General features: G+C 37.2%; 1 protein-coding gene across 1 annotated transcript; it reads left to right on the top strand.

Annotated features, from left to right (window-relative positions):
* The first annotated feature begins 3,060 nt into the window (after positions 1 to 3,060).
* Positions 3,061 to 16,707, top strand: LOC101843930 (UDP-glucuronosyltransferase 2B17-like). Its single transcript, XM_005068185.4, has 6 exons — positions 3,061 to 3,787; positions 5,525 to 5,673; positions 7,032 to 7,163; positions 12,737 to 12,824; positions 13,593 to 13,812; positions 15,768 to 16,707. Exons 1-6 carry the CDS (start codon positions 3,061 to 3,063, stop codon positions 16,045 to 16,047), a joined length of 1,596 nt encoding a protein of 531 aa, XP_005068242.2. The 3' UTR covers positions 16,048 to 16,707.
* Positions 16,708 to 27,989: the final 11,282 nt, after the last annotated feature.

Genomic DNA, 27,989 nt, shown 5'->3' with positions numbered 1-27,989 from the left:
TTATCCATTGCTGGTAGGAGTGCAAACTTGAACAACCACTTTGGAAATCGTATTGGAGATTCCTGAGAAAATGGGAATCAGTCTACCACAAGACCCAGTAATTTCACTCTTAGGCATAGCCAAAAAGATGCTCATTCATACAACAAGAACCTCTATTCCACTATGTTCATAGCAGCATTGTTTGTAATAACTAGATCATGGAAGCAGCCTAGATGCCCCACAACTGAAGAATGGATAAAGAAAATGTGGTACATTTACACAATGGAGTACTACTCAGCAGAAACAAAAAGCCAATGGAATCTTGAAATTTGCAGGCAAATGAATGGCACTAGAAGAAACCATCCTCAGTGAGATAACCCAGTCACAAAAAGACAAACATGGTATGTCCTCACTCATATATGGATTTTAGATATCAATCAGGAGAGTGTCAGCCTACAATCCCAGAGCCAGTGGGTCTGGGAAACAAGGAGGTTCCCAAGAGATATGCATGATACCCTAGAGAAGAGGAATGAGGCTAAATCTCCTGAGCAGATTGGGAACATCAGGGGAGGGGAGAGAGAACCAGGAAAATGAGAAGGGGATAAGAGGAGAGGAGAGGAAGGCATGGAGAAGGAGGAAGATTGAGCCAAGGTAAGAATAGAGGAGAACAGGATAAGAGATACCATAACAGATGGAGTCACTATAGGTTTGAGGAGAGAGATGATGCTAATGAGGTTTTCAGAGATCTACAAGGATAACACCAACTGGCAAACTAAGCAACATTAACAGCCCCTCCCTGATGATGAGGTTGATGACTAACTTATATGCCATCCTAGAACTTTCATCCAGTGACTGATGGAAGTAGAGGCAAATACCCACAGCTAAACACTTAACTGAACTCCTGGAACCCAGTGACAAAGAACGAGGAGTGATGAGCATAGAGGTCAAGATTGCTGGTGATACCCACAAAACAGCTGAATGGACAAGCGGGCGCTCTTGAACCACAGACTGATGGCTGAGAGGCCAAAAGGGAACTGTTCCAGACTCAGTGAATGTAGTGTCAGTGAGGAGGCCTCAGAAATCTCTGGGGCCTTGGGTAGTAGATCAGTGTTTACTATGGCAAACGAATGAACTTCGGGATCCCATTTCACATGGAGGGATGCTCTCTTACCCTGGATACATGGGGAAGGGCCTAGGTCCTGCCCTGGATTTAATGACACACTCTGGAGATTCCCTCCCCCAAGGAAGGACCCACCCACCTTGGGGAATGATGTGGGTATTGGGCCAGGCCTGGGGGGGAACTGGTGGAGGGACAAGGGAGAAAGTGTGGGAGAGGGAGCTGGGATGGACGTGTGAAGCGCGCAAGTTTCTAATTTAAATAAAAATGTATATTGAGGAAAAAATACTTCGATCTCATCAAGAAAGAATAGATTATGGAGTATTTTCTTTGAAATGCCTAATATGGTGGATTAGACATTGTTAATATACTTACTGCCTGTATAGATTGTATACACTTGCTGTACTTATTGTTTATACTTCTTATGTTAGTTATAAATTTCTTGAAAATTTAGTCAAAAAGGGGGATATGTTGGGATACCTTGCTTGTACAAATAAGCCCATCTTGAGGGTCAGATAATGGAGCTTGCCACTAGATAAACATAGAGGTTTAGAGATAAGTACAAAAAGAAATGAGGTAGCTGGTCAGAAACAGGGTATAAGCAAGGAGAAATAGGAACTCAGTTGCTTGTCTGCTGAGACACTAACGAAGTAAGGTGTGGCGGTGGTTTGCTCCTTCTTTCTGATCTCTCAGCTTTTTCCTCTATATCTGACTCCAGGTTTTTATTGATTAGATCAATTAAGAACTCCATTTATACTTAACCTCCAAACATGCAACTTATAATTAAATAAATCATACTGTCCTTTTATTAATTCTATTTCTTGTTTGAGTATCTAGTCCCTTTCTTCATTTTTATTATTCATTTTTGTGAATTGATGGTTTTCTCACTGATATGCTACCTGCTACCTTGTAAAATCACAATTGAATGAAATATTTGGGTATGTCTAAAAGGGAATTTCCAGAAAAAAATTAACATCCCAGTTCTCCATGATTTAGGGGTATCTGTGCAACATGTTTCCATCACATAAAACCCTATACTACTCCTTCATATCATGCGACAAATTACATCTATAAAAGACTACAATTTGGTTTTGGTGAAGGAGTTGGTCAAGGTGATGAGAAACTCGCTTTTAAAATCAAAGAACTTCTTGGAATGATGCATCTTAGAATGTTTTGACAATGTATAGCTTCAGCAAAATTTCAGGACACCAAATATGTCTTGCATGGGCAATCTCACAGACATTGGTGATCTCAGGAATTGTGGTGATGGTGTTTCCATGAGAGGAGGATACATAGATGCATGTACTCACCTACTTCCCTGGGCCTTTGGGAATAAGATTATGATAACAAGCTATTCAGGTATTTCTTGGGCTTATGAAAGACCAGTGGACAGATTAGTTGAACCAACTGGCTGCCTTAGTTGGATATCAATCAGGTCAGTTTGTTCAACTGTTTCCCTAGGTACATGTGTCTATCTGATTCCCATAGCTTCTGTCAGTTAAGTAAGTGAGGCACACTGTCTAGCTATTTTAGAAATCATGTGTAAGTGAATATGTTAATCACCATTCTTGCAAAAATTCTTGAAAATGATAACCATAAAATAATTGTAAGCTGTGTAATAACTACATTTTAGTTTCTGTGTTGAGAAGAAATTTCAGCTAACCTGTAGATAATCAGTGTTCTTTTTATTATTCAAATATCTTAGAAAGAGAAGAGTTATTAAAACTCCTAAGTTTGGTTCATTACAAAACATGTGACATTAAACAAATGTACAAAAATATGAAATAATTAATATTTGTTTTTACTATCTCCATTTATCTCACAAGTTCAATGTGGTCATTTAGTATATTTGGTTTGACCAACTCAGGTTATACTTTAACTCATGGCTTTTTTTCTTGTTCAATATTAAGATAAGTACACCCAGAAGGGAACACACTATGAACAGTGGAATTTGATTTTCCAGGATGCCTGCACAGTGGAAGTCTCTTCTGCTACTCCTACTGCAGATTACTTGCTACTTCAGATCTGCGAATTGTGGGAGGGTGTTGGTATGGCCAATGGAATACAGTCACTGGCTGAATCTAAAGATAATACTGGATGAGCTTACAGAGAGAGGACATGAAGTAACTGTTCTGAGACCTTCAGCCTCCATCTTTCTTGATCCCGAAAAGTCACCTAACCTAAAGTTTGAGAGTTTTCCTTCAACTCTCAGTAAAGATGATCTGGATAAGTCTTTCCTAAGGCTTGTGAATGTATGGATTTATGAGTTACCAAGTGATATATGTTTATCATACTCGCCTTTGTTAGAAAATTTGTTTCAGGATATTTCTGACAGTTATCTAAGTCTTTGTAAAGACACAGTTTCAAACAAACAGCTGATGACAAAACTACAGAAATCCAAGTTTGATGTCATTGTCTCGGATGCTGTTGCTCCCTGTGGAGAGCTGATAGCTGAACTGCTCCACATTCCTTTTCTGTACAGCCTTCGCTTTTCTCCTGGCTACAAAGTGGAAAAGAGCAGTGGAGGATTTATATTCCCTCCCTCTTATGTACCTATAATTTTGTCAGGATTAGGAGGTCAAATGACATTCATGGAGAGGGTAAGAAATATGATATGTATGCTTTATTTTGACTTTTGGTTCCAGCCATTTAATGAGAAGAAATGGGATCAGTTTTACAGTGAAACTTTGGGTAAGTTATGTTTCTTATCTGTAGCTCAGTGACCAAAATTTCATAAGTATTTAAATCTATCCTTACATCCATGAAATACAAAGTGAGAGTTGTCTTTTGTGCATGAACTAATGTAATATGATATTAACTACCAAACTCACAAACCTTGTAAAAGCTCATACTATTAATCAAATAGAAGCTGAGCAGTTCTGATACAGGACATTCTGGTGAGATATATAGTTGCACAGAGATGCAAGAAGAGTTTCCCAATGTGATTCTTTACTCATTTTACTTTAATTTTCATATATTTTAATAAATCACTACCTCATTAATCAAATCTTAGTTAATGTAGATTAAATAATTGCATATTTAACAATTCTAATATGTATATAACATTGAAGAAATTATTTTCTCTTGCATAGGCCACCTTCTTTACTTAAAATAAAAATGTGGTGTCTGAAAATGTTAATGTTCAAAATTTTAAGAGTGTTTTCTTTTCATGTGGAGTGCCTGAGTTCTGTTAGTAGCACCCTTCCAGGTACAGTGATTCAAGTTTGCCTGTATCTTCAGCTTCAGGGATCCTGCTGCTCTTTTGTGTCTCTGTGGTCAAAAGAATAAACTTAGCATGTACTTACACAGACACACACATAAACAAAATGATAAATCATAAAGTATTCCCTAAAGAATTCCCTTACGCTTGAAAGATACTATTTTAGTTCACAGGCTTAAAAATGGAAGTGTGGTTTTTACTAACACCACATTCCTTTATTGTGAACTTTCCTAGCATCCATTGTTTAAACACTACAGATGTTTGGGTACGCGTGGACTCAGTCTATCCATTTTGAAGTTGTGTTTTTTTTTAACTTAAAAAATATGCCATTGTTATCCCAAGTATACACACGGACTTTGGACTCCCATAGAACAATGTGAGGTGCACTCTCACCCCGAACTCTTGGGGAAGGGTCTAGGCCCTGCCCTATATGAAATGACAGACTATGCACACCCCCATGGAGGGCCTCACCCTCCCTGGGGAAATGAGGGGATAACGGGGGGGGGAGGGCTCGGGAGGGAGGGGGGAATGGGAGAGGGACCTGGAACTGACTTGTGAAGCAACCTTGTTTCTTATCTAAATTTAAACTGGAAAATAAAATTAAAAAAATATGCCATTGTTAAGACTGGCCAAAAATTTCTAGTATCATAATTTCTAAAAATGCTGTGATTGCATGCTATTAAATTCTTAATATGAAATAAAAAAGAAGCACTAATCATAAATTCAACCATTCATAAACTATCCATCTCCTTTGGTAAAACATGGAAAAAGGATTAGCTACACACCACAAATATTCAGGGAAATCTGGCCAGGCTACACAGCATGGTGTGACTTTTGAAACTGGAAAGTGTATTTATATTTTCACTGTTCCTTTTGTAGATTTGAAAAGGAATAAAATATGGGTTCATTCATATAGTGGCTGAGTGGGTCATTACAATAACTATTATCTCAAACTACAGAGTGAACATGAGGTAGTTCTTACTGTCTACTTTAAAAATAAACTCAAGCTGACATTTAAGTATATTATGTGACCCACAATTCAATTGCACATGTAAATTATATTACCTAGCAATGAAAATTAATTCTAAAGTGCATGTTCTACATCAAACATAAATTCTTCCATCATTTTAAGAAAATATTTATTTTATACTTAGGTGACAATCCTGCCAACTTTTCAGTTTCTCATTTGCTCATTTTTCTCAATTTAGGAAGGCACACGACCTTAGCTGAGACATCAGGCAAAGCAGAAATGTGGCTCATTCGTTCCTACTGGGATTTGGATTTTCCTCGCCCAACCTTACCAAATGTTGACTTTGTAGGAGGACTCCACTGCAAACCTGCTAAACCCTTGCCTAAGGTAAATACATTTTTAAATCTCTTTTCCACTTAATTTAATCTCTAGTAAAAGTGATTTTATATCTTTCATTAAATTTTCTACCAGTGATAGAGATATATTGGAAGTGGGATTAAACATCCCACTAACTAGGGGGTCAATAAACTCAGGAATGAATGGGATAGACCTGAGAAATATTCATATCAGTGAATTAAATTAAGTCAGTTAGGGTACTTGGGCCGTTAGCCTTTGGGTAAAGTCCTTACCGAGCAGCTATGAGGATATAAGTTTGAGTCCCAACACCCGTGTAAAAAAAATTGGATGTCCCAACACAGTACTATGACATTAATACTGAGGATGAAATAAAGGTGTGATACTGAGAGGTTGCTGGCCACTAATCCATTAAAAATGTTCAGATTTGTGTTCTGTGTGAGATTGATGGAGCAAGGCATCAGATTTTAACTTTTGGCACCCAGTGCTAACACAAAGGCAGGAAACCTCACCAGGACCCCAATATAAACACACACACACACACACACTCGCACATGCACACACGCACACACATATGCATACAAATGCACATAAGCACATTCACATAAGCACACAAGAACATGTTCTCACACACATACACAAAGTCACATGTGCGCACATGTATGCACACTATAAACACATGCAAAAATACAAAGAAATTAAGTCAGGTAAATTCATTATTTTGGAAATTATCAATCATCAAAGGGTAAGATTAACCTGTATCTGAGTTAATGTTTTGAGATCCAGAGAAGCAATACTGATATAGCCTCACTCCAACCAGTAAATTATGGAGGTCATTCTCTGAAAATGCCCTATTTATACACAATATCAGAAAATCATTATGTGGTTTATGTTTGCCATGCAGTTATTATTATTTGACAAAGGACCAAAGCATTTTATTAATGTAGGAAGTTTGTGGTAACTACTACATATGCACACACCACGTCTTAGATATTATTTCATCAAACACTAGTTAATAATTTTAAATGAGTCATAACAGGAGAAAAATAAAATAGAAAGGGAAAAATCACCTTTTCTGTAGGATGAAAACATGCAAATGAAGCTACAATTTTATGAATATTTCATATAATATGCTTGCACTCCTGAGTTTTAATTTTGCTGGAGGGAAATATTTAGAATTTTTGTTGCACAATGTGTGAGTGCACTTCATAGTGATGCCTGTGAAGTTCAAAGTTTTGACATTGCCATTTTTGTCTTCTGTACATTTTAATACCACTGTTCTAAAAATTCCTAGGAACACTTTAATTTCTATTCTCCTAGTATTTCATAAAGATATCATAAGTGATTTTTCAACAATTGGTATTTTGTCATGAAGCAAATTCTCTTCTCAGGAAATGGAAGACTTTGTCCAGAGTTCTGGAGAGCATGGTGTTGTGGTGTTTTCTCTGGGGTCAATGGTTAGCAACATGACAGAAGCAAAGGCCAACACAATTGCATGGGCCCTTGCCCAGATTCCACAAAAGGTGAGATAAAGTGCTCCATGGGAGGTGACTGCACACTAAGTCTGTGAATGTGCTTTAAAGGTGTGATTATAGAAATCACTGTGCAACAGGTCAAGTTTTAAGTAAGCTCAAATTAATCTTAGCGTATTTGGAAACACACTCGCAACATATACTATAATACTACAGACGGTGTTTTTGACTGAGAGTGACTTGGATATAAGCACTCTGATCACTGTGCACACATTCTAAAATGCTGACATAATGATGACATTGCTATCAAGAGTATATAGACATAATCAAATTCTTCAACGGCACTTTTTTATTTGTTGATTATTTAAAGTAACTGCATACATTCGATTTTTTCAATGGGTTATTTAATATTTCTAGAAGAATAACAGTAAGCAGGTATTGAAAAAGTTTGAAATGTAGCATGACTCTGCATCCTAATTTTGGAGTAGGCCTGTACAGTGTGCAGTGAGAGGGCCATTTAAAGGAAGAGAGTCCAAGGTTCACCACTCTCAACCAAAGTACAGTTTTGGTGGATTGAGAGAAAGAGCAGTAAAAGAAAAACTATGTTCTGGACTGCCTTGCCAATGTTTGTGTAAGAAATGTATAAAGGAAATACAGAGATGGGTGCTTCCCTGACAGCGATGTCTGTGCATCATGAATGAGGAAACACGGGGCTTACTTGGAACCAGTCAGAGTGAAATTCCTACCACTCAAGGAAGAAATGTGAAAATAAGGAAGAGTCCAAGGGAACTTAAGTTGAAAGCGACAAAACCTAAAGTTTCAGGTGACTGACTTCATCAGCATAAGGAGGAAATTTACTCATTTGATAAAGGTACAATAATCTCTGCTGGGTCCCATCCAGTCAGTTAAAAAAGCCTTAACTTAACTTTTTAATATCAAATCAGAGATCTTTTCTATGTATGTCTTCAGTTTTTTATTCTGTTCATGTTAAAGAAATAACCATACTAGTATTATTTCTTCTCTCTGCATTAATATTCCAGAGGGGTATGCTCTAGATGGCAAAAATAACAAGAAAACAGTCCAGTTTTGGATCCACTAGGTCCACATGTGCTTCTAATATTCCCTTTTCCAGCCATTCTAATTCTTTTTCAGTCTCAGCTGGTAATATTTGTGGACTGTTTAAGTCCTTTACTCCATTTAGGGTCATTTTCAGTTTTTTTATATTGTATATAATTACATAATTTATAAGGCTAAGGTTGTGCCTTCTTGATATTAAAATTATAAAACTTAAACTATTTTTCTTAACATATATATGAAATTGTCTAAGGGGCTACATCTGAGACTCTGACCTACTAGATACAGATGTTTGTATTAGTGATTGAAATTATTTTTCATCCTTTTTTATTTAAGTTAGAAACAAGCTTGTTTCACATGTCAACCCCAACTCCCTCTCCTGCCCCTCCTCCCCCTCCCTCCCCACCAGTCCCATTCTGATCCTCAGGGAGGGTAAGGCCCTCCTCCAAGGTGCATCTCCAGAGTCTGTCATGTCATCCATGGTAGGGTCTAGGCCCTCCTTCAAGAATCCAGGTTGAGAGACCACCCATCATTGTGCGATGGGCACTCAGTCTATTTGTACGCCAGGAATAAATACTGCCCAATACCCCATAGATTACCTAGATTGAGGGCTAACCAATGCTGTCTCTGCTATCAGATTTTTAAATAGATTAGTTAGGGCATAATTAGGTTTTCCAAACTGGTATGTATATAATTAATAGTCCCTAATAATTTTTGGAAGGCATTGAGTGTTTTAAAATTGTCTAATGGACATTTGTTTGGTGAATCAGTTTTGCACTTAGTAGCTGTGTACACAGTGTCTGATCATTGTACTTTGTTCTGTGTAATAATAAGCCAAATTTTATGTAACACATCCTGAGTTCTGTCATATATGGTTTGTAACTCTTTCACTTTGGGAGTGACTAACAGTATATCATAGATATGAGTAATATTGAATGAAAAAGGAAATAAAAGGGAAGGGAAGGACGTGATTGCTCTTATGCATGGTGGAGGAGAAAGTTTTTTATACATATGTGATAGAGGATAACCAGAGGCAGGGACAAGGACATCTGGTAGAGTCCAGAGAGGTAATGACCAGACCTAGCTGTGTCTTGTGAGGACAGCAGAGAAGGGAGAGGAGGGAAGAGAACCAGGTGAAGCAGTCAGGAGGCCAAAAATGGTTGCATTATATCAGGAAGGGCATCCCAGGCCCCTGGGCCAGAGAGTTCAAGACAGGCAGGTTTTGCAACTCAGGAGAGCCCTGTAACAGGTAGGAACTGAGGGACACAGGGAAAACATGGCTTTGAATAGTTAAATAGGCACCTTAGCAATTTGTCCTAGGTTTGAAACTTAACACATATAAGCCCTAGGGTAGGACTCCCTCACATACTCTGAAACCTTTCCTGCATTGTACTGATGATACACAGTAGGGGGTTTTGTCACACCTTGAGGGTACAGAGTCCACCGATATCAGAGCTGCAATTCTTTTTGATTGGATGAAGGATCAGAAAAAACAAAAATTAGCTTGTTATCTGGAAGAATATGTATAATATAAAAAGCTGTATTTCATAATTGCAAAACTATAAAAGGCCAGTATTTAACAAGGCTGTAAAGCTCCCATTGGCCACATGGTGGCAATAACATTTCATAAATCAATCAACCATCTCTTTTGCCAGATTCTTTTTTAATGATGAAACCAGGAGGATTCCAGGGAGAAAAAGAAGGCTCTATGGGCCCATTCTCCACGGTTTTCTGACAACTTATAAAGTGTCGATACCCTTTTTTTTTAGAAATAGGCTATTGAGGTATCCAGGCAGGGTTACTGCATTTTTAGGGAATTTTGGCTCCTATGAAAATCCCAAAATCATGCTCATGTTCTTATCCACATGGGAATGTGGGTTTCATAATCGTTTGTAATATTGTTCAAGTCCTTTTCATTTCGAAAGCCCAATCTTACCATTAGCAACCACCATAATTGTGAAGAATGGGCAGTGCTAAAGGTGAAAATATATATTTCTGCATGATCTTGCATTAGAAAATCTCTTCCCCAAAAATTTATCATAACATGAGTAACATAAGGCTGGAGGACTTCCATTATGCCTTCTCAGTTCATACATTGAAATACCTTAGCATTCTGTTTCATTTTGTTAGAGCTCATATTTCCAAATCCTATAAGGTTTGAATTTACCACCCATAACAGACAATTCAGGTGGCCATTCTTCCATGGCTATAACAGAAATATCAGGTCTATAATCAATTGATACTATAAACATTTTCATCATATTTTTAAATGTAATAATGGTTTATCATTTCCCTTCAGTATAGGTCTTAAGGCGAGACTCTTATTTGTACTACTGAATCCTCCCTTAGGAGGCATATTTCACCATGAAGGGACTATATGGACAATAATAATAGCTTCAATCTTTTTCTCTCACTTTAAATGGCCAATTAGTAGGCACTGTGATGATGACTGCAATTGCTCCCATATAATCATCATCAGTGGCTCCTGTATAAAGTATGATTCCTTTCATGTATAAACTACAGCAAGCCAATGGAAGTCCACCTGTTTGAGGCAGTATAGGTGTCCAATATCCTTTGTGTAACTTGAAGGGATCATGAAGAGAGGAAATGGCAATACTTTAGATCAAGGACTATCAATGGGTATACTTCCTTGAGTAACAGATTGTAAGAAATGAATAGGTTTAATGGAGGAATTCCTTCTGTGTATATGTCTCTCTTATTGGCTAATGAATAAAACACTGTTGGCCAATAAGGAAGTAAGATCGGTGGGACTAGGGAAGAAGGAGGATTCTGGGAAATGTAGTCGAGACAGTCACCATGCAATCTCAGGGAAGAGAGGACATGTTAGGATGCTGTCCTCAGAAAGATAAATCCTTATAGAAATATATATTAGTAGTCATGCATTAACCCTTAAGACTTAACTAGCCAATGAGAAGCCCTGGACATTGGCTGACAGCATTGTAACTAATAGAGTATCTGTGTGTTCTTTTGGGGGTTAAGCAGTGACAGGACCAAGGCAAGAATCCCTCAACATAGACTGATTACAATCTATATCTGGCATAAATATTATTTTAGTTGTAAATGCTTTAATTTTGTGGGGCCTTTAGAGGATTCCTCATTTGCTGCCTGGCACTGTTATTGTTTTTAGGCAATGTATTGCAATCCTTATCATATTTAAACCATCATTTCTTAACCCAATGTTTGACTTTCTTACATATAGATCATGAGCCAGGAGCTCATTGATTCTGAGCATTCACTCATTGCAAGGACAATTTATATTGTTTCTTCAAGTGGACACTTTGCTAACATCTGTTTTTGTACAGCATAGATTTCTATAGCAGATTTTTATAGATCTCCACATTTCTACACAACTTTGGAAAGTCCATGACATTTTCTATCTTGCTTTGAGACTTGATTAATTCATGGAAAACTTGACTGGCATTATTAAAATCTAACTGATTTAATAATGCATGAATTTATTCCCTATTTACTTGTTATTCAATAGCATCATTGAGTCTCCCAAAGAACTTAGCAGAAGGTTCAGGGGAATTTTGTATATTTTTTATGTAATTAGACCCAAAATCATAGTCCATATTTCCATATCAATTTCCATTTAAGCAGTGATAGATAGCTACATCCCTAATGTGTGGGAGAGCTGCAGCAAGCATATTGTGCAGCTGAGAATCTGTGATAACCAGAAGGAAGTCTTCTAAAAGGTGTACAGAAGGAAGCTTGAGCAGAGAAGACCTCAAACACTTCTTCCACAGAGGCATACTTCCTTCAACATGGCCACACGACCAAATAGTGCCACTAACTTAGGAGGCCATTTTCTTTCCAACCACCACAGAGGCACACAAAGGACAGGTTAATCATTATCTGGAAAACAGTAGCAAGCAGTAGTGGTTTAGCTGGATTAGACTCACCCCTCTCAGCTACACCTGGAAGGAATATGAAAATACATTCCAAAAAATATTGTTTTGAAAAAATTTTAGGTTACAATACACTTGTCCTGTTTTCATAGAATGTTCTCTCAAACACTCAGAATTATCCTCATGTGACTCCATTCTTGGACCATGAGCTAAAACTACATTATGGAAGGTTACTCCTAGGATGGGTCTGATGACTGACTCCATATTCCCATTGGCCAACATTATGGTATTGTTTCAAACTCCAGACCAGAGAGAATTGCTGATGAGATATTTTCATGAATAAATAAAAACAAACTTGAAATTCATTGAAAATAGCATAGAGCAAGTGAATAAACATAAATTGTAAGGCATTTAAAATATAATATTAAAACTAGACTAATAGAGCTATCAAGATATAGTACTATAAAATATAAATTATTATTAATGTGCCACTCTTTACTTTTTATTCCTCCCCCAAATCCCCTCATATCCATACTGTCTTTCAAATTCACAGCATCTATTTTTTAATTAATGTTGTTACATACATATATGCATATGAATTTGAATTCCTAAATATAACCTGTTCAGCTTTTATAATGTTAAATTGTGCTCCATCAGTAAAGATTAACTAACCTTTAACAGGTTCTTTGGAGATTTGATGGCAAAACACCAGACACCTTAGGATCCAATACCAGAGTCTACAAATGGCTCCCCCAGAATGACATTCTAGGTAAGCCTCTGGAAAGGAAACATATCCTAGTTAACTTCAATACCCTTTATGTTGAACTGAGTAAATGTACTGTTTATTTAAGATAACAATTTCTGATATATACTTGATCTTTTTTGACACTAATTTTCTCATATCTACCATGTACTCCATTTGTTCAACTGGAAACCAGTATTTCATAGTTTAAGTCTCAAGTCCCAAATAAATTTGAAAGATATATGTCTGTACATGTAGCTTCTTCTTTTTCTAAGATAGGAAAACATTAATACTGAAGTTAGAAGTACAAGAATCTTCATGTAGTTTTTCTTGTGATGAGAATGAAAGGCAAACTACAGCCATGTTGTAAACTAAACTGATAAATCTAATTATTAAGAAAATAATATTCATATAAAAATATTGTTTCAGTTCCTTATAGTATACATGTCTCATTTCATGGGGCCTCTGGTAGTGATTCAGTATTTATCCCCAGTATATTAATGGATTTTGAGAGCCCATTCTATATAGAGGGATACTCTATTAGGCTAGACATACAGGGGAGAACCTAGGCCCTGCTCCAAATTATATGGCAGACTTTGAAGATCTCCCATGAAAGGCCTCATCCACCCTGAGGAGCACAAAGGGGATAGAATATGGTTGGTGGAGAACAGGAGAGGGTAAGAGTGAGGGGGAACAGGAATTGACATGTAAAAAAAAGCTTGTTTCTAATTTAAAGAAAATATGAAGGTAAAAAAGGGCTGCCAATTAATATTAATCTGAATTCTCTTATTCTAGGTCATCCAAAAACCAAAGCCTTTGTAACTCATGGTGGAGCTAATGGTGTCTATGAGGCAATTCATTTTGGAATCCCTATGATTGGCATTCCTTTGTTTGGAGAACAACATGATAACATTGCCTACATGGTGGCCAAAGGAGCAGCTGTTGCATTAAATTTCAGAACAATGACACGGTTAGATTTGCTCAATGCACTGGAAGCAGTTATAGATAATCCTTTGTGAGTATAATCTTTTTAAATGTGCATTCATTATTTATTTATGTGTTTGTTTATTTACTTATTTATTATTCTTTGTGCTTCTTACTGAGGTCTATAGAGTAAGAATTGTCCTGAAGGCAAAAGTAATTGTAGGTACAGAGAAAGATATTATCATGATTCAGTGTCAAGTGTTTTTCTGTTTTTGTTATCGTTTAGTTTTCATGTTACATTTTATGTTACTTTCTTATGTAAATCAGACAAGTCCTAAATGTGCAACCCTTCTATTTCATCCTCAAAACTACTTGGCCAACAGGCGTATGCCACCATCTCTCATCAATTTTTCTTTTCAATTCTTTTAATAAACTAACAGAATAGAGTTTTATGGATAATGCAAAAGTTAAATAGCCAATAAGTGAAATAAAATGAAATGTTATGGGTGGTACCAAATGTATTACTCCTAGAAGCTATAGGAAATCATTAGAAAAGAGAAACATAAATATTATAAAAGAGATACATAACTTTTATGGAAGTTGTAATTTCTACATTGAAATAGTAAAGATATTAACATAAAAGTAAGTGTATGGTTAAATATTTAAATATGCAATCTGTTTTAGGATAAATTCAAATAGTGAAAACATATTAGTGTGAGGCAAATGAATATGCCCATCATTATTTTTCTTTGTTTTAAAAAATCCAAGTGGAATTTCTTTCCTGGAAAAGACTATTTCTCTCCCACTCTGAGCATTACTTAAGTGCCTATAATAATTTTGTGTAGATTTGGGATCAGTGAGATTGACCTCTTCCTATGTTAGCATGACTATTGGGGTCATGCATGCTAAATTTTAAGTAAATATAATATGCATACTAAAAATGAAGATTACTTAATGAGAAGAAATATACAATTCTATCATTTTGCTTTGTAAATTGTAAGACAATAAGTTACCATTATTACAATTGCTACATCAAACTGACATTAGGGTTGATGAATAATGTCTCTGTGTTACCTCTATTTTACACTCATCAAAAATTATTTCAGTATTAAAAACAAATGCACCTACAATACTTCAGTGTGGAATTTTACAGCTCTTATTTCTACAAATGCAATAATAAAAAATGAATATCAACAATCACAGCAAAAATTAAGCTTGAAAGATGATTGAGTGGGTAAGATAAAGTCCATTCTAGCACAGGACAAATTTTCTGTTCCCAACACCCACACCAGGTGGTTATCAATATCTGTAACTCCAACTCCAGCAGATCTCATAACACACACACACACACACACACACACACATGTATTTATGCAAACATATATATTTAAAAATAATAGCAAAATTGTATTGTGAATCTAATTTACAATAAGAATATATAATAAAATTCCCAGTACAGTAAGAGAGAAGAAAGGTACACGTTTAAAAATTTCATTGAGTACGTGATAACTGACATGAAAATACATAAAAGTAATGGGAAACAGTTATCATAGCAATTAATGAGAACCAGGACAATTTTGTAATAATAACCACTGCCCATAGATAGCGCTCCATAGGAATCTCATTGCAATCTTCATCGGCTTTACACAGATATGCACTGCCATTGAGTCTTGAGAGGGACTTGCATTCTACTTATACATCCTGACACTAGTATATGCTTTGAAAACATAGTTTAATAATAATTGCTTATGGGTAACTGAAATTTTATATACTCAAATAATATCACTTTTTGATATTTTGTATTTAAAGCTTAGCTGTCTCCAAACTCTACTTCAGGAATATTTTATCTTCCCATTTTCTTTTTAGATGCTTACTCTTGCATGTGCAAGGAGCTCAGATATACCTTTGAAGGTCTTCCTAGTCATGAATGCAAAATATAACTCATTTTCCTTCTGTCTGTGCAATTTATTTTACTGTCCATAGAAAAAATTACCCATGTGCATTTTTCATTCATTATATAAGCTGATGTCCATTTTACTTTTTCAGCTATAAAGAGAATGCAATGTGGTTATCAACCATTCACAATGACCAGCCCATGAAGCCTCTGGACAGAGCCGTCTTCTGGATTGAGTTTGTCATGCGCCACAAAGGGGCCAAGCATCTGAGGCCTCTTGCATACAACCTCACCGGGTACCAGTACTACTCTCTGGATGTGATTGGATTCCTAGTGGCTTGTGTAGCAGTCATAGCTTTCCTTGTCATAAAATCCTGCTTATTCATTTATCAAAAGTTTGTAAAGATGGGAAAGAAAATGAAGAATGACTAGAGCTCATTGAGAATGTACTACTTAAATTTTAGCATCATTCTAATTTACAAACCGTCTATTCTATGATCTTATATATATGCAAATTCTCTGCCTGATAATTTACTCAACTGAGCTGAAAATTTAACACCAGTTCCATTATTTCAGATATGCTTCTCCATCCCTCTGATTCTCTCCCTCCTACTCCCCTTCCTCTCTCTCCCTCTGCCCATGTCCACTCCCTCCATCTCCACCTTCTCTCACTCTCTTTTGTTGCAGAAACCTGTAAATCACAAAGTACAAACTTGATTTCCTTTCTTTTGATGCTTATAGGTGCATTATTGAATATTTAGTACTCATGAAGAATATCTTGACAATCTGTATTCCCTGAAAGGTAAATTTAAGCTAGATATATGGAAGGCTGATTGTGTTCCCATTCTACTATTAGATACTGATCCACTTATTTGCTTGATGTTTTATGATTCATTTTCCAACTTCTTGACCTATGCAACAACTGGTTTACTTTTTTGATATAAGGTTATGTAAATGTAAGTTTTGTGATTTCTGTGAGTGGGCAATTTAAAACCTATATTCTGACATTATTGTCAGAATACTCAGACGACTCAATTCTGATTAACCATGTTGGAACCTTTTCCAAAGAAGTTGTAAACAAATAAAATTGTGGATATGGAATACATAAAAATATATAATAAATAATAAAAAACAAATGTCAAACTGTCGGAATAACAGAGGACAAAATATTATAAGTAAAACCTGAAACTATTTTAAACTGGCATGAAATTTAAAATGGAAAATTAGAAATATACTTCCTTGTAGCTAAATTATGATCACACAAACTTTTCTTAACTGCATTCATGTTTCCTTAACTCTCTCATGTGTGTACATAATCATGGTGACTGTCAAGTGTTTAAGTGTAAAGCGCAGGCAATGTTGCCATACTGTTTTACATTTTTGGTAGCTCTTATTGACCAATGTCTCTTTTCCTGGTTTCCACACCTGGGCTATGAACGACATTTAGCTAAGCACCACCTAAATCCTAAAATACTGTATTTTAAGTTTTGAATCCTGATATAAATTGTTGTCTAACCTCTAACAGAATCATTGGAGATTTGAGAGCAAGAAACCAGACACATTAGGAACCAACACTTGGATTTTCAAGTGGATGCTCCAGAATGATCTTCTAGGTAAGACTCTGGGCAACAAATACCAAAACCATGAATCACAAACTATAGTGCAGTAAGAAATAAAGTGATTCTTATTAGAAAACTCAAAAAGAAAACTGGCTTGTAAACATTGATTTTTTGCTTGAAAGAAAATCAAATGTGAGCTGATGTAAGTTTGTATTTCAGAAACAGTGTGCACTGTAAAAGCATCTGCCTCTCACAGAGAATATTTCGTACTTACCTTGGCTTTTATGAATTCATTTTTATGCCTGTCACTTTTCTAAAGTTGAAAGTTTTCAAAAACCACTATGAAGCATTCCTTTTTAATTACCAACAATATTCTCCATCAGAAAAATTTCACAATGTTTATCAAGAAACAATACAGCACCCTGATTACCATGGTCATCCTAGATGCCTTAAAAGCCTTGTATCAGATTTAGTAAATGTATTAGTTATCACTTTTCTTTTTGAAATACTACATTTTTAGAAAATCATGAATAAGTACTATATTTACATCATTTTCAGCCTTCTCTCTCCTTCCTTCAAGTACTGCTTTGCTCCCTACCATCTCACAATCCCTCTTAGTCAATTTATTGTTGCTTGTTGTTTATACATTTATAAGGCTGACAAGAGTATTGGATAATATATCTGGGGGTTAATTTAGAGAAAGCTGGCTCTCCCCATCTTGGCAGCCATTGATTGCCCATAGCTTTTCCGCAAGGAATAAAACTGTGAATTTTTCCCATCCATGTTGGCATGTCAAGTGATGCTGTCATTGTGCAGATATTATTTAGACAACTACAATGATGAGATTTCATGGATACAGCATCCCTCTAGTATATATTAAGCACCATTCTCCATCAGGTATCCTTGTCCTCTGTCTATGACACTAATGTGATACCTTTCCCCAAATGTTTCCATAGCATTTCATTTGGAAATTGTGCTGCTAAAAGTGTACTGACTGGCTTTAGTCATCCAATGGTCATTTATTCTCTTCATTTTTGACCAGCTGTGGATCTCTGTAATAGTTTCCACTTGCTGCAATGGAAGATTTTTTTGATGAGGTGTGAGAGCTACACTTACCTGATTTTATCAGGATAAATATCCAGAATAAGTTAGAAATTGTACTTGTTTTGCAAAAAGGAAGTAAGGATTCTACTTTTGGGGGTCTATGATCTTTCCATAGATGGATATTGAATGAGCTTCACAAGAGCACACATGAATTTCTTACTGCTGAGAAGGCTTCAAATCCAATTAGACTTGGATTTATCTTGGTTACTCCTAAGATAAGAATGCCAATTTGCCATTATGGATGTCTTGCTATGCCAATCATTGTTATAATATGTTTGGCAGCTAATAGGACTATTCAATTTCTATTTGAGATCTTATTTGGCATATGCTAATACTATGAAAGTCCTTAGAGAGGAACTTTTGAAATCAATCACCTATCAGTTCCTCCAGGTCCTGTCTATGTCTGAATTGTATAATGTCTTTAATATTTACTTCCTCATATAACTAATTTTGTGCTGATTTATCAATATAATAATTCTGAGAACAATAATAATCATGGATACACCACCTCATTTATGGGTAAAAAATAGGAAGCCTGAAGTTTTTATTGTGGATTTTTCAGAGATACCATTTTTAAAATAAAATGGAATGTGTGGGCATTGGTGGTGCACTCCTTTAATCCCAGCACTCGAAAGGTAGAGGCAGGTGAATCTCTGTGAGTTTGAAAGCAGTCCAGTCTGCTACAAGAGCTAGTTCCAGGACAGCCTCCAAAGCCACAGAAAAACCCTATCTTGAACCCCCCCAAAAAAGAACAAATAAAAAATAAAAATAAAATGGAACGAAATGAACTATCAGTGTCTGTCAAAAATGATCTATTTAAAAAGTGACAAGGCAGATTTTATTCAAATTACCAAAGTAGAGGAAAGAAGCTTCAGGGTACAATGAATCCAACTCTATCAGAAAAATAAGATGGAGTTTTATACAATCAAATATAAAGGACAGCAAGATGTTTCAACTGGTAGGCATATGGGTCACACAAGCCTGAACACCTGAATTCAAGTCCTAGAACTAACAGATTGTGGAAGGAGAGAGTCAATATCACAGAATTGTCCTGTGCCTTCAGCCTCTGTACCTAAACACACATACCCATACACCCTTATGCATACACATACACACTCATACATCACCACCACCACAACCATCATCAACCCCAACACCAATAATAGCAACAAACAGAAAGTGAAGTTTAAAGAGCACTAAAACATGAGAAGAGGGGAATAAAGAAATAGGAATTAAAAGGAGTCCTAGAGTTAGTGGAGATTTACAAAAGTAGATGGAAAAATTAATTAAATGTCCTGGCAAGAGGGAAAAGCAATGTACAACTCACAGTTTCACATAAACACAGATGCATGCATATAAATATTGAGAGCTAAATCACCTTTAAACACAGAGTAAAACTGGAATCCAGGATAATTTGATCTAGGTACATTGTTAACCAAGTCCTATGTGCTACATGAGCATAGAAATATATCTTTCTTAAATACAAAATACTTTAACAAAAAATTTTCTTATTTACTACACCAAATCAAGATTTTTTCTAATACATTTCCCTTAGGTGTTCACAGTTGATGGCTTCTGGTAGTTGTAGAAAGCATATTTTTTCTATCTTTTTCTGTCCCACTGGACTGATTTTACTCTGCACACCAGGTCCCATAGCTGTTTAAGAAATAACTACTCAGAGACTCAATATATATTTGTAATTATTTGGCCATTGACTTAGGCTTCTCACTGGCTAGCTTTCTCTTATTCATTAGCCCATTATTATTAATCTGTATGTCTCCATGTCATTGTGGCTTATCCAGGTGATACTTTGCAATCCTGTCTTCTTGGCAACCGCATGGCAACTGTCCTTTGTCTTTCTTTTCCCTGCCTCTTTTTACAGAATTCTTACCTAACCAAATTCTGCCTTCCAGATTTATTCACCAGCCAGTAAAAGCAACATATATTTGTAGCATACAGAAAGACCTCCCACATAAGGAAGGGGCGTGGGGGAGGATTTGGTTACCTTTAGGGTGCTTGCCATTGGGAGTTTCACCATGCCCCAAATGAGTGTGTGGACACCACAGATTGGACTTATTGTATTTTGGGGGGATGTATGCTGGCTTGGGAGGGTGGTACTGGGAGAAGTTGTAGGCAAGTGTGATAGGGGTGCCTTTAGTGAAATTCCCAATTAATCAGTAAAAATTTTCATTGAAAAAAAACTAGATCAGCTGATACAGTTTTGGTTAGAAAAATGGAATCCTTTTTACCACATGATGCCTTGACTACTGTTTTCATTGAATAGCTTTGTGCAATTGGACAGTACAAAATTGTTTAATGTTAGATGGCCTGCTTAGCTCAGAACAATAGCTGAATACCCCATGCTTAATTCAATCTGCTTGGTGTTACAGTACATTTCCATCCTGTGACAAAATTAATCTGTACCTTCTCTTTATTCATCTATCTAGTCATTTGTAGCTGCTTTGCTACCAAGAACAAGTATGTGAAAACACAAACTTAGCGTATACTTTGCCATTCACAACATATAAAATGATAATGAAGGAATAATCACGATTGAATGGAAAATTTTGGCATCTATGTAAGAGAGAATAATTTAAATTGCAAAAGGTTCTCAAGATCTGCCCTGCAACATCTACAATTAGGATCACCTCACTCAGGATACTTATTCTAGTTCTGTCAGTTTGCCTGCAAATTTAAAGATATCATTGTTTCTTACTGATGAGTAGTACTCCAGTGTGTAAATGAACCACATTTACTATACCCATTTTTCATTTGAGGGGTATCTAGGTTGTTTCAAAGTTCTGGCTATTATACATAATATTGCTATGAAGACAGCTGAGTAAATGTCCTTGTGGTGTGAACATGCCTTCTTTGGGTATATGCCCAAGAGTAGTATTGCAGGGTCTTGAGGTAGGTTAATTCCTAATTGTATGACAAATTGCCATACTGATTTTCACAGTAGATGTACAAGCTTGCACTCCCAACAGCAATGGAGGAGTGTTCCCTTGTCTCCTCATCCTCTCCAGCATAAAGTGTAATTGGTGTTCTTTATCTTAGCTGTTCTCATCAGTTAAGATGGAATCTCAGAGTGGTTTTGATTTGCATTTCCCTGATGATTAAGGATGCCTGCCATTTTCTTAAGGGGTTAACTCTCCAAGGCCACCTCCAATAACATACTTCCTCCAGCAAAGGTACACGTTAGAAGCATCCACAGATGACATCATAAACTAGGGTACAAATGTTCAAATACATGAGATTATGGGGGTCAGGAAATTCTCATTCAAACCAACAGGAATATGGCATGCTTTGAACACATACCAAGGAGCAATATGACTAGGTCATTTGGTAGATGTATTTTTAGCTTTTTGAGAATTCTCAACACTGATTTCTAGAGTGGCTACACTTTTGCAATCCCAGCATCAAATGTGAGTTTTCCTTTCCTCACATGCTCACCAGTATTTGTTGTCTGTTGTTTTCTTGATCTTAGATATTCTGACCAGAGTAAGACAAAAACTCAAAGTTGCTTTAATTTGCATTTCCCTAATTGTTAAAGACAATGAACACTTTTGGAGAGACTTTTATTCCATCATTTGAGAACTCTCTGTGTGTCAATGCATCATTATGGAAATATCTTTTACAGTCTTAGAGATTGGGATTTCACTGGACCTCACAGTCAGAGTTACTATTATACCTTGATGTCACTTAAGACTGGAGACTGATTTCCTGCTGTGTACTTAGCCTGTCTGTTTTATCTGTCTTTATGAGACTGATACACCAACCACACTTAACTGCCTTTGGTTTCCCATGCAATCTGCTTTTACAACCTAAGGTAAATATAGCTGTGATTTTGTATTATATACTTTTCCATGGCTTGACCCAAAAGTAATGCATGAATGCATACATACATACATACATACATACATACATACATGTGTGTGTATGTGTGTGTGTGTGTGTGTGTGTGTGTTTGTGTGTGTGTTTTATGCCAGGAAATGCTGGAAACAACAAATAGGTTGAAAGAAATTGTATTAAACAAATTCCACCATAAATGCTGGAATGAAACATTCAGATAATATTTAAAAGTGTTTGTTTGTTTGTTATGGTGATCATGTGAGATCAGTTGGAGTCAATGTCTTTTTTGTTTGTTTGTTTTTTGGTTTTGGTTTTTACAAGACAGGGTTTCTCTGTATTGTTTTGGAGGCTGTCGGTCCAGCCTGGCCTCGAACTCACAGAGATCTGCCTGCCTCTGCCTCCTGAGTGCTGGGATTAAAGGCGTGCACCACCACCACCCGGCTGGAGTCAGTGTCTTAATCCCTTGTAAAGACCTGTTACTGATTTCTGAGTAGTATCTATCATTCCTTTTCCCATGTGATTCATTCTATGATGTTTAATAAATAAAGGAACAAAAGCCCTTTGTTAGGTACACACAGACACACATACAAGGACAGACACAGGGACAGATTCACAAGATAAAATTCATGTAGGAACAGATATTTCACCATATATGACAAAATAAGGATAAATTTTACACAGTCTGGAAAGTTCATTTTTATATTAAATGGTTTGAGTTTATGTATTACACAAAATTCTTTCAAAACTGACTGCAGAATACACCAAGTGTGTCATCTATTAAAGGTGTTTTAATATATAAAACTAAACTGTCATATATAAGACAAGAAATGATGTAACCTTCATTTTTTTAAATTTCGGGGCAGAGTTATTTTTCTTTTTAACAGCTATGCTTAAAGACAGGAATGTACTAGTAACTACAGATTAGACACAAAATTAAAATAATCATGTGCTGGAAGCCGACTCAAGACAAGTTTGATGACTTGGGATGAATGTGTGAAGTTGGCACCAAGAAGAGACTGTGATCATCTTTTGTTGTTCAAACAAGTGTCCCGGTATACTTGGCTGTCTTTATTTATACAATTTCAGTGGGTTGCATGAACAGTTTTACAATCAATTTTGCTTCCTACGTTTCTAGAAATGGTTACAATAATTACCTGTTTGTCCCTGGCCTCTTTCCTCTTCTGTCTCCCAACTTTCCAACCAATAGTGATTACTTTATGATCTATATCTCTACTGTTAGAAGTATAAGCAGTTTTGCCATCCATTCAAAGGATCTTGTCTCAATCCTCTTCTCTTGGGTACTATGCATATCGGCGAGGGGTGGGGGGGTGGGACCTGGGAAGAAGAGAGGGGGTGAAGAGGAAGAGAGTTGGTCATGGGGGAACAGGAAGTTGAGGGAGTGGGGGTAGAATAGGGGGAAGAGGGAATCATAGGATCGATTACAGATCAGGCACCAGAGTGACCTCGAGTGATCTAAAGGGATAACACCAATTGGCAAGCTAAGCAATAGTGGAGAGACCACCTTGAATGCCCATTCCTGATAATGAACTTGATGTCTATAACCATCTATAACCGGGAGCCTTCATCCTGTGAGTGATGGAAGCAGAGGCAAACACACAATCACTGAACTGAACCCAAGGAACCCAGTGACAGAGAGAGAGGAGGGATGAGCAAATTGGCAAAGAATGGGCTGGCAAAACCAGCAGAGACAGCTGATCTGAACAGGGGAGAGCTCTTGGACCCCAGACCGACAGTGGGGAGGCCAGCATGGGACTGATCTGGACCCCCCAAATGTGAGTGTCAGCGAGAAGGCCTGGGCAACCTATGGGGCCCTGAGCTGTGGATCAGTGTCTATCCCTTGTATACATCACCATGACATTTCTCAGAGTGACATACTGAGAAATAGGATCAATTGAGTTTTGATAAAGGGATAATACTTAACCACAAATTCTTAGATAAGATGAGAGCTGGGAATTATTAATATTATGAAAGTGAATACTTTGGCTACAAGTATTTAAAATAGTGAGCATTTTCTTTCACTGCTGTTAGCAGCAAGAAGACAAAGTGCTATTTTGCTTTGTTCTTTCTTGTCATTATTAAAAGCAGGAAACCACTGTATTGCATGAATAAGTACATTTATGCTTCTACCCTTAAAGTTTATCAATCATTTGGATTCCAAACAAAACCCACTTTTTAAATAATATGAATATGGAATACTTTGCTATGCTAAGAAACAGTAGGTATCATCTGTTATTTATGGAGTTGGCTGACTGTGTTATTCATTGTTGAATTTTCTTTAGGATGTGTACTCAGGAGTGGCAAAAGGTGGCATCCATATTGATTCTCTCATTTTATTATACCAAGGAGTTCCCATGGTGGGATTTGGAACTGAGACTGAGCTAAAAAGGAAGGGTTGTTTTACAAACAATAAGATCATGTAATGAGGCCACAGAAAAGGTCTCTGATCAACTCTCACCTACGATTCTGCTTTCTCTCCAATACAATGCTTGCAATAGACTCGCTGGTGCTTGTATATATTTAGAATTTGCTATAAGACTCAGTCAGGACTCTAGATATCAAGTACCAGGATACTCAAAGACACTTTTGTAAATTAACGAATATTTATGCTTTAGTTAAAAATACTGACTCCAAATACTGACAATTTTAAAGCTGATCCCAGGGTTCAGAATCAAAATTTTAAAAAGTACAGAGTACAGATGATCTGGCTACATTTGTCTCATGCCTTTTGCCTCTGACTATGGAGATTCAATTCCCTCCCAATGGCATTGCCTACATGTAAAGAAAAAACTACCACTTTGGGTTCAGGTTTATACAGCCCTAATCTTTTAACAGAGTCAATGAATCCTCAAAAACTGTTGATGTTTCACTGAACCTCTGCCTTCTAAGCCCAGGTTTGTTTATGGATCCATAGAAACAATTGTCAATATTAGAAAAAATTAGTACAGAGACAAAATGGGTAGGAAGCAAAGGATGGAATCCCACACTATCTTTTGCACATTATCTACAGCACCTATGCTTGCACAGGAGAAGATGTGTTTTCTTTTTTTTTCTTTTTTCTTTTAATTTAATTTAATTTTATTTTATTTTATTTTTTGGTTTTTTGAGACAGGGTTTCTCTGTGACTTTGGAGGCTGTCCTGGAACTCGCTTGGTAGTCCAGGCTGGTCTTGAACTCACAGAGATTCGCCTGCCTCTGCCTCCCGAGTGCTGGGATTAAAGGCGTGCGCCACCAAGCCCGGCTTCTTTTAATTTTAAATAACTTGTTTTACATGTCAATCCCAGTTCCCTCTCCCTCCCCTCCTCCTGCACCCCCCACCATCCCCCCATCCTCCCACCCTATTGCCAATTCCTTCCACATAGGGGATATCTAGAGTCTGTCATTTCACTCAAGGTAGGGTCCAGGCACTCCCCTAAGAGTCCAGGTTGAGAGAGCAACCCTCTTTGTGTTATGAACACACGATGACCCTGGAGCTGACATTTCTTTTTCTAAGAAGTGTTTTAAATAAGATTCTGATGCCTTATACCCAAAAGATGCACATTTATACAACAAGGATTTCTGTCCTACTATGTTCATAGCAGCATTATTTGTAATAACCATAACCTGGAAGCAACCTAGATGCCCCTCAGCTGAAGAGTGGATAGAGAAAAAGTGGTAAGGGCTGGAAAGAGGGCACACCTGTTAAAGGCTAGGCTCACAACCAATAATATAAGAGAAAATCTGGTACATTTACACAATGGAGTATTATTCAGTGGGAAAAAACTATGGAATCTTGAAATTTGCAGGCAAATGGATGATACTAGAAAAACCATACTGAGTGAAGTAACGCAGTCACAAATAGAGAAACATGGTATGTACTCACTCATTTATGGATTTTAGACATCAATCAGGGGAGTGCCAGCATACAATCGGACTGCCAGAGAGGCTGGGAAACAGAACCTTCATCCAGCGACTGATGAAAGCAGAGGCAGATACCCACAAACAAACACTGAACTGAACTCCTTGAATCCAGTGTCAGAAAGGGAGAACTGATGGGAAAAGGAGTTAAGACTGGACTGGTTTAACCCACAGAAACAGTTGACCCGAACAAAGGGGAGCTGTTGGAACCCAGATTAATGGCTGTGTGGAAAGCATGGAACTGACCCAGACCCACTGAATATGGGTGCCAGTGGGGAGGTCTAGGTAATCTATGGGGCCTTGGGTAGTATTTATCCCTGGTATACAAATAGAATTAGAGTGCCAGTCTCACAATGAGGATGCTCTCTCAGCCTGGACTCTTGAAGGAGGGCCTAGACCCTACCCTGGATGACATGACAGACTATGGAGATGCACCTTGGGAATTTGAGTGGAGAATGTGTGGGGACTGCAGTGTCTTGTGGGGGGGTTTGGGGAGGAGGAGAGGGAGAGGGAGAAGGAGCTCTGATTGACATGTGAAACAAGCTTTTTTCTAACTTAAATAAAAAAAGAGGAAGAAAAAAGTCATTTTATTGATATTTTTCTTTTCTTTAGACAATACTGTTTGGTATCACCTTAGGTCTCAGGGCTATTATGTCTCTGACTCTTGGACACCAAAGTATCTTGTGGAATGACCTTCAGTCAAATCAAACTTTGTGAAATGAACCCTAAATCAAATCAAACATTGATTGGCTAGTCCCATAAGTTCTGAACCACCATTGCCCTAGCATATCTTGCAGTCAAAGGTTTTGTGACTAGGTTACTAATCATATTTTCTTTTGGTAACCTGCAAAGAATATTCTCATACCAAAGACATTGGAACATAGTGATGAATGCTCCATGTTAGCCCAGTTTGAGCACTCCAGGACAATGAGTTGTGTGGGTATTGTCCTAAGCAATGGAACTCTGCAGTCAGTTTTAGAGAGCAACCCATTGTCTAAGCAATGGTCTGGATTGCCTTGACATTTCCATGGGACACCCCAGGGCAACAACTCAACTTAATGCAACCCAGTTAAGACACTAGAACCTTCCTTTGGTGACAAGAGATGACCAGTTTGGACTTAGACACTTCCACTGTTAGGAGAATTCATTAGGCCCACCTTCATATATTTTAGGGAATTTCCACTGCAGTAGGTTTCTATATCATTTCTCAAATGGCCCTCAATTCTATCTGCTTCTCACTGACCTCCATCCCTCAACCCTATTTCCCCTCTGCCTCCTCACCTGATCCCCCTGTTCCCATCTTCAATCTACCCATATATTTATTCTCTTTCCCCCTTCCAGGGAGCTCCAAGTGCCTCAACCCCATCACATTTTCTAACCTCACCTCTTGGGATCTATGGATTATAGGTTGGTTACCATTTATTTAATGGCTTATATCTGTATAAAAGTAAATGCATACCATATTTCTCTTTCTTGGTCTAGGTTACCTAACTGAAGATGATTTTTTATAATTATATTCATTTGCCTGCAAAGTTTTTGTAATGTTTTTATTTAAATTAGAAAAATGAATGCTTCTAATCCCAGCTCCATCTTCTACCCTTGCTCCCTTCTCCCTCCTCCACCCCTCCAATCCCTACATCATTCCCCTGGGAGGGTGAGGCCCTCCTTTAGGGATCTCAAAAGTCTGTCATTTCCTCCAGGGCAGGACCTACGCCCTTCCCCATGTGTCCAGGCTGAGAGTGCATCCCTCTATTTGAAATGTGATTCCAAAGATCATTCATAAACCATGGTAAACACTGATCTACTACCCAAGCTTCCAGTAATTTCTGTGGCTTCCTCACTGAGACTACATTCATGGAGTCTGGATCAGTCCCGTGTTGGACTCTCAGGCATCAGTTGCAAATTTAATGAATTTATTTAGGTGGAGGCATGCTGGGAGACTGT

The sequence above is a fragment of the Mesocricetus auratus genome, unplaced genomic scaffold (genome assembly GCF_017639785.1).
Source record: "Mesocricetus auratus isolate SY011 unplaced genomic scaffold, BCM_Maur_2.0 Super-Scaffold_100006, whole genome shotgun sequence".
NCBI classification, from domain to species: Eukaryota; Metazoa; Chordata; class Mammalia; order Rodentia; family Cricetidae; genus Mesocricetus; species Mesocricetus auratus.
This window is presented reverse-complemented; position numbering and strand designations above follow the sequence as displayed.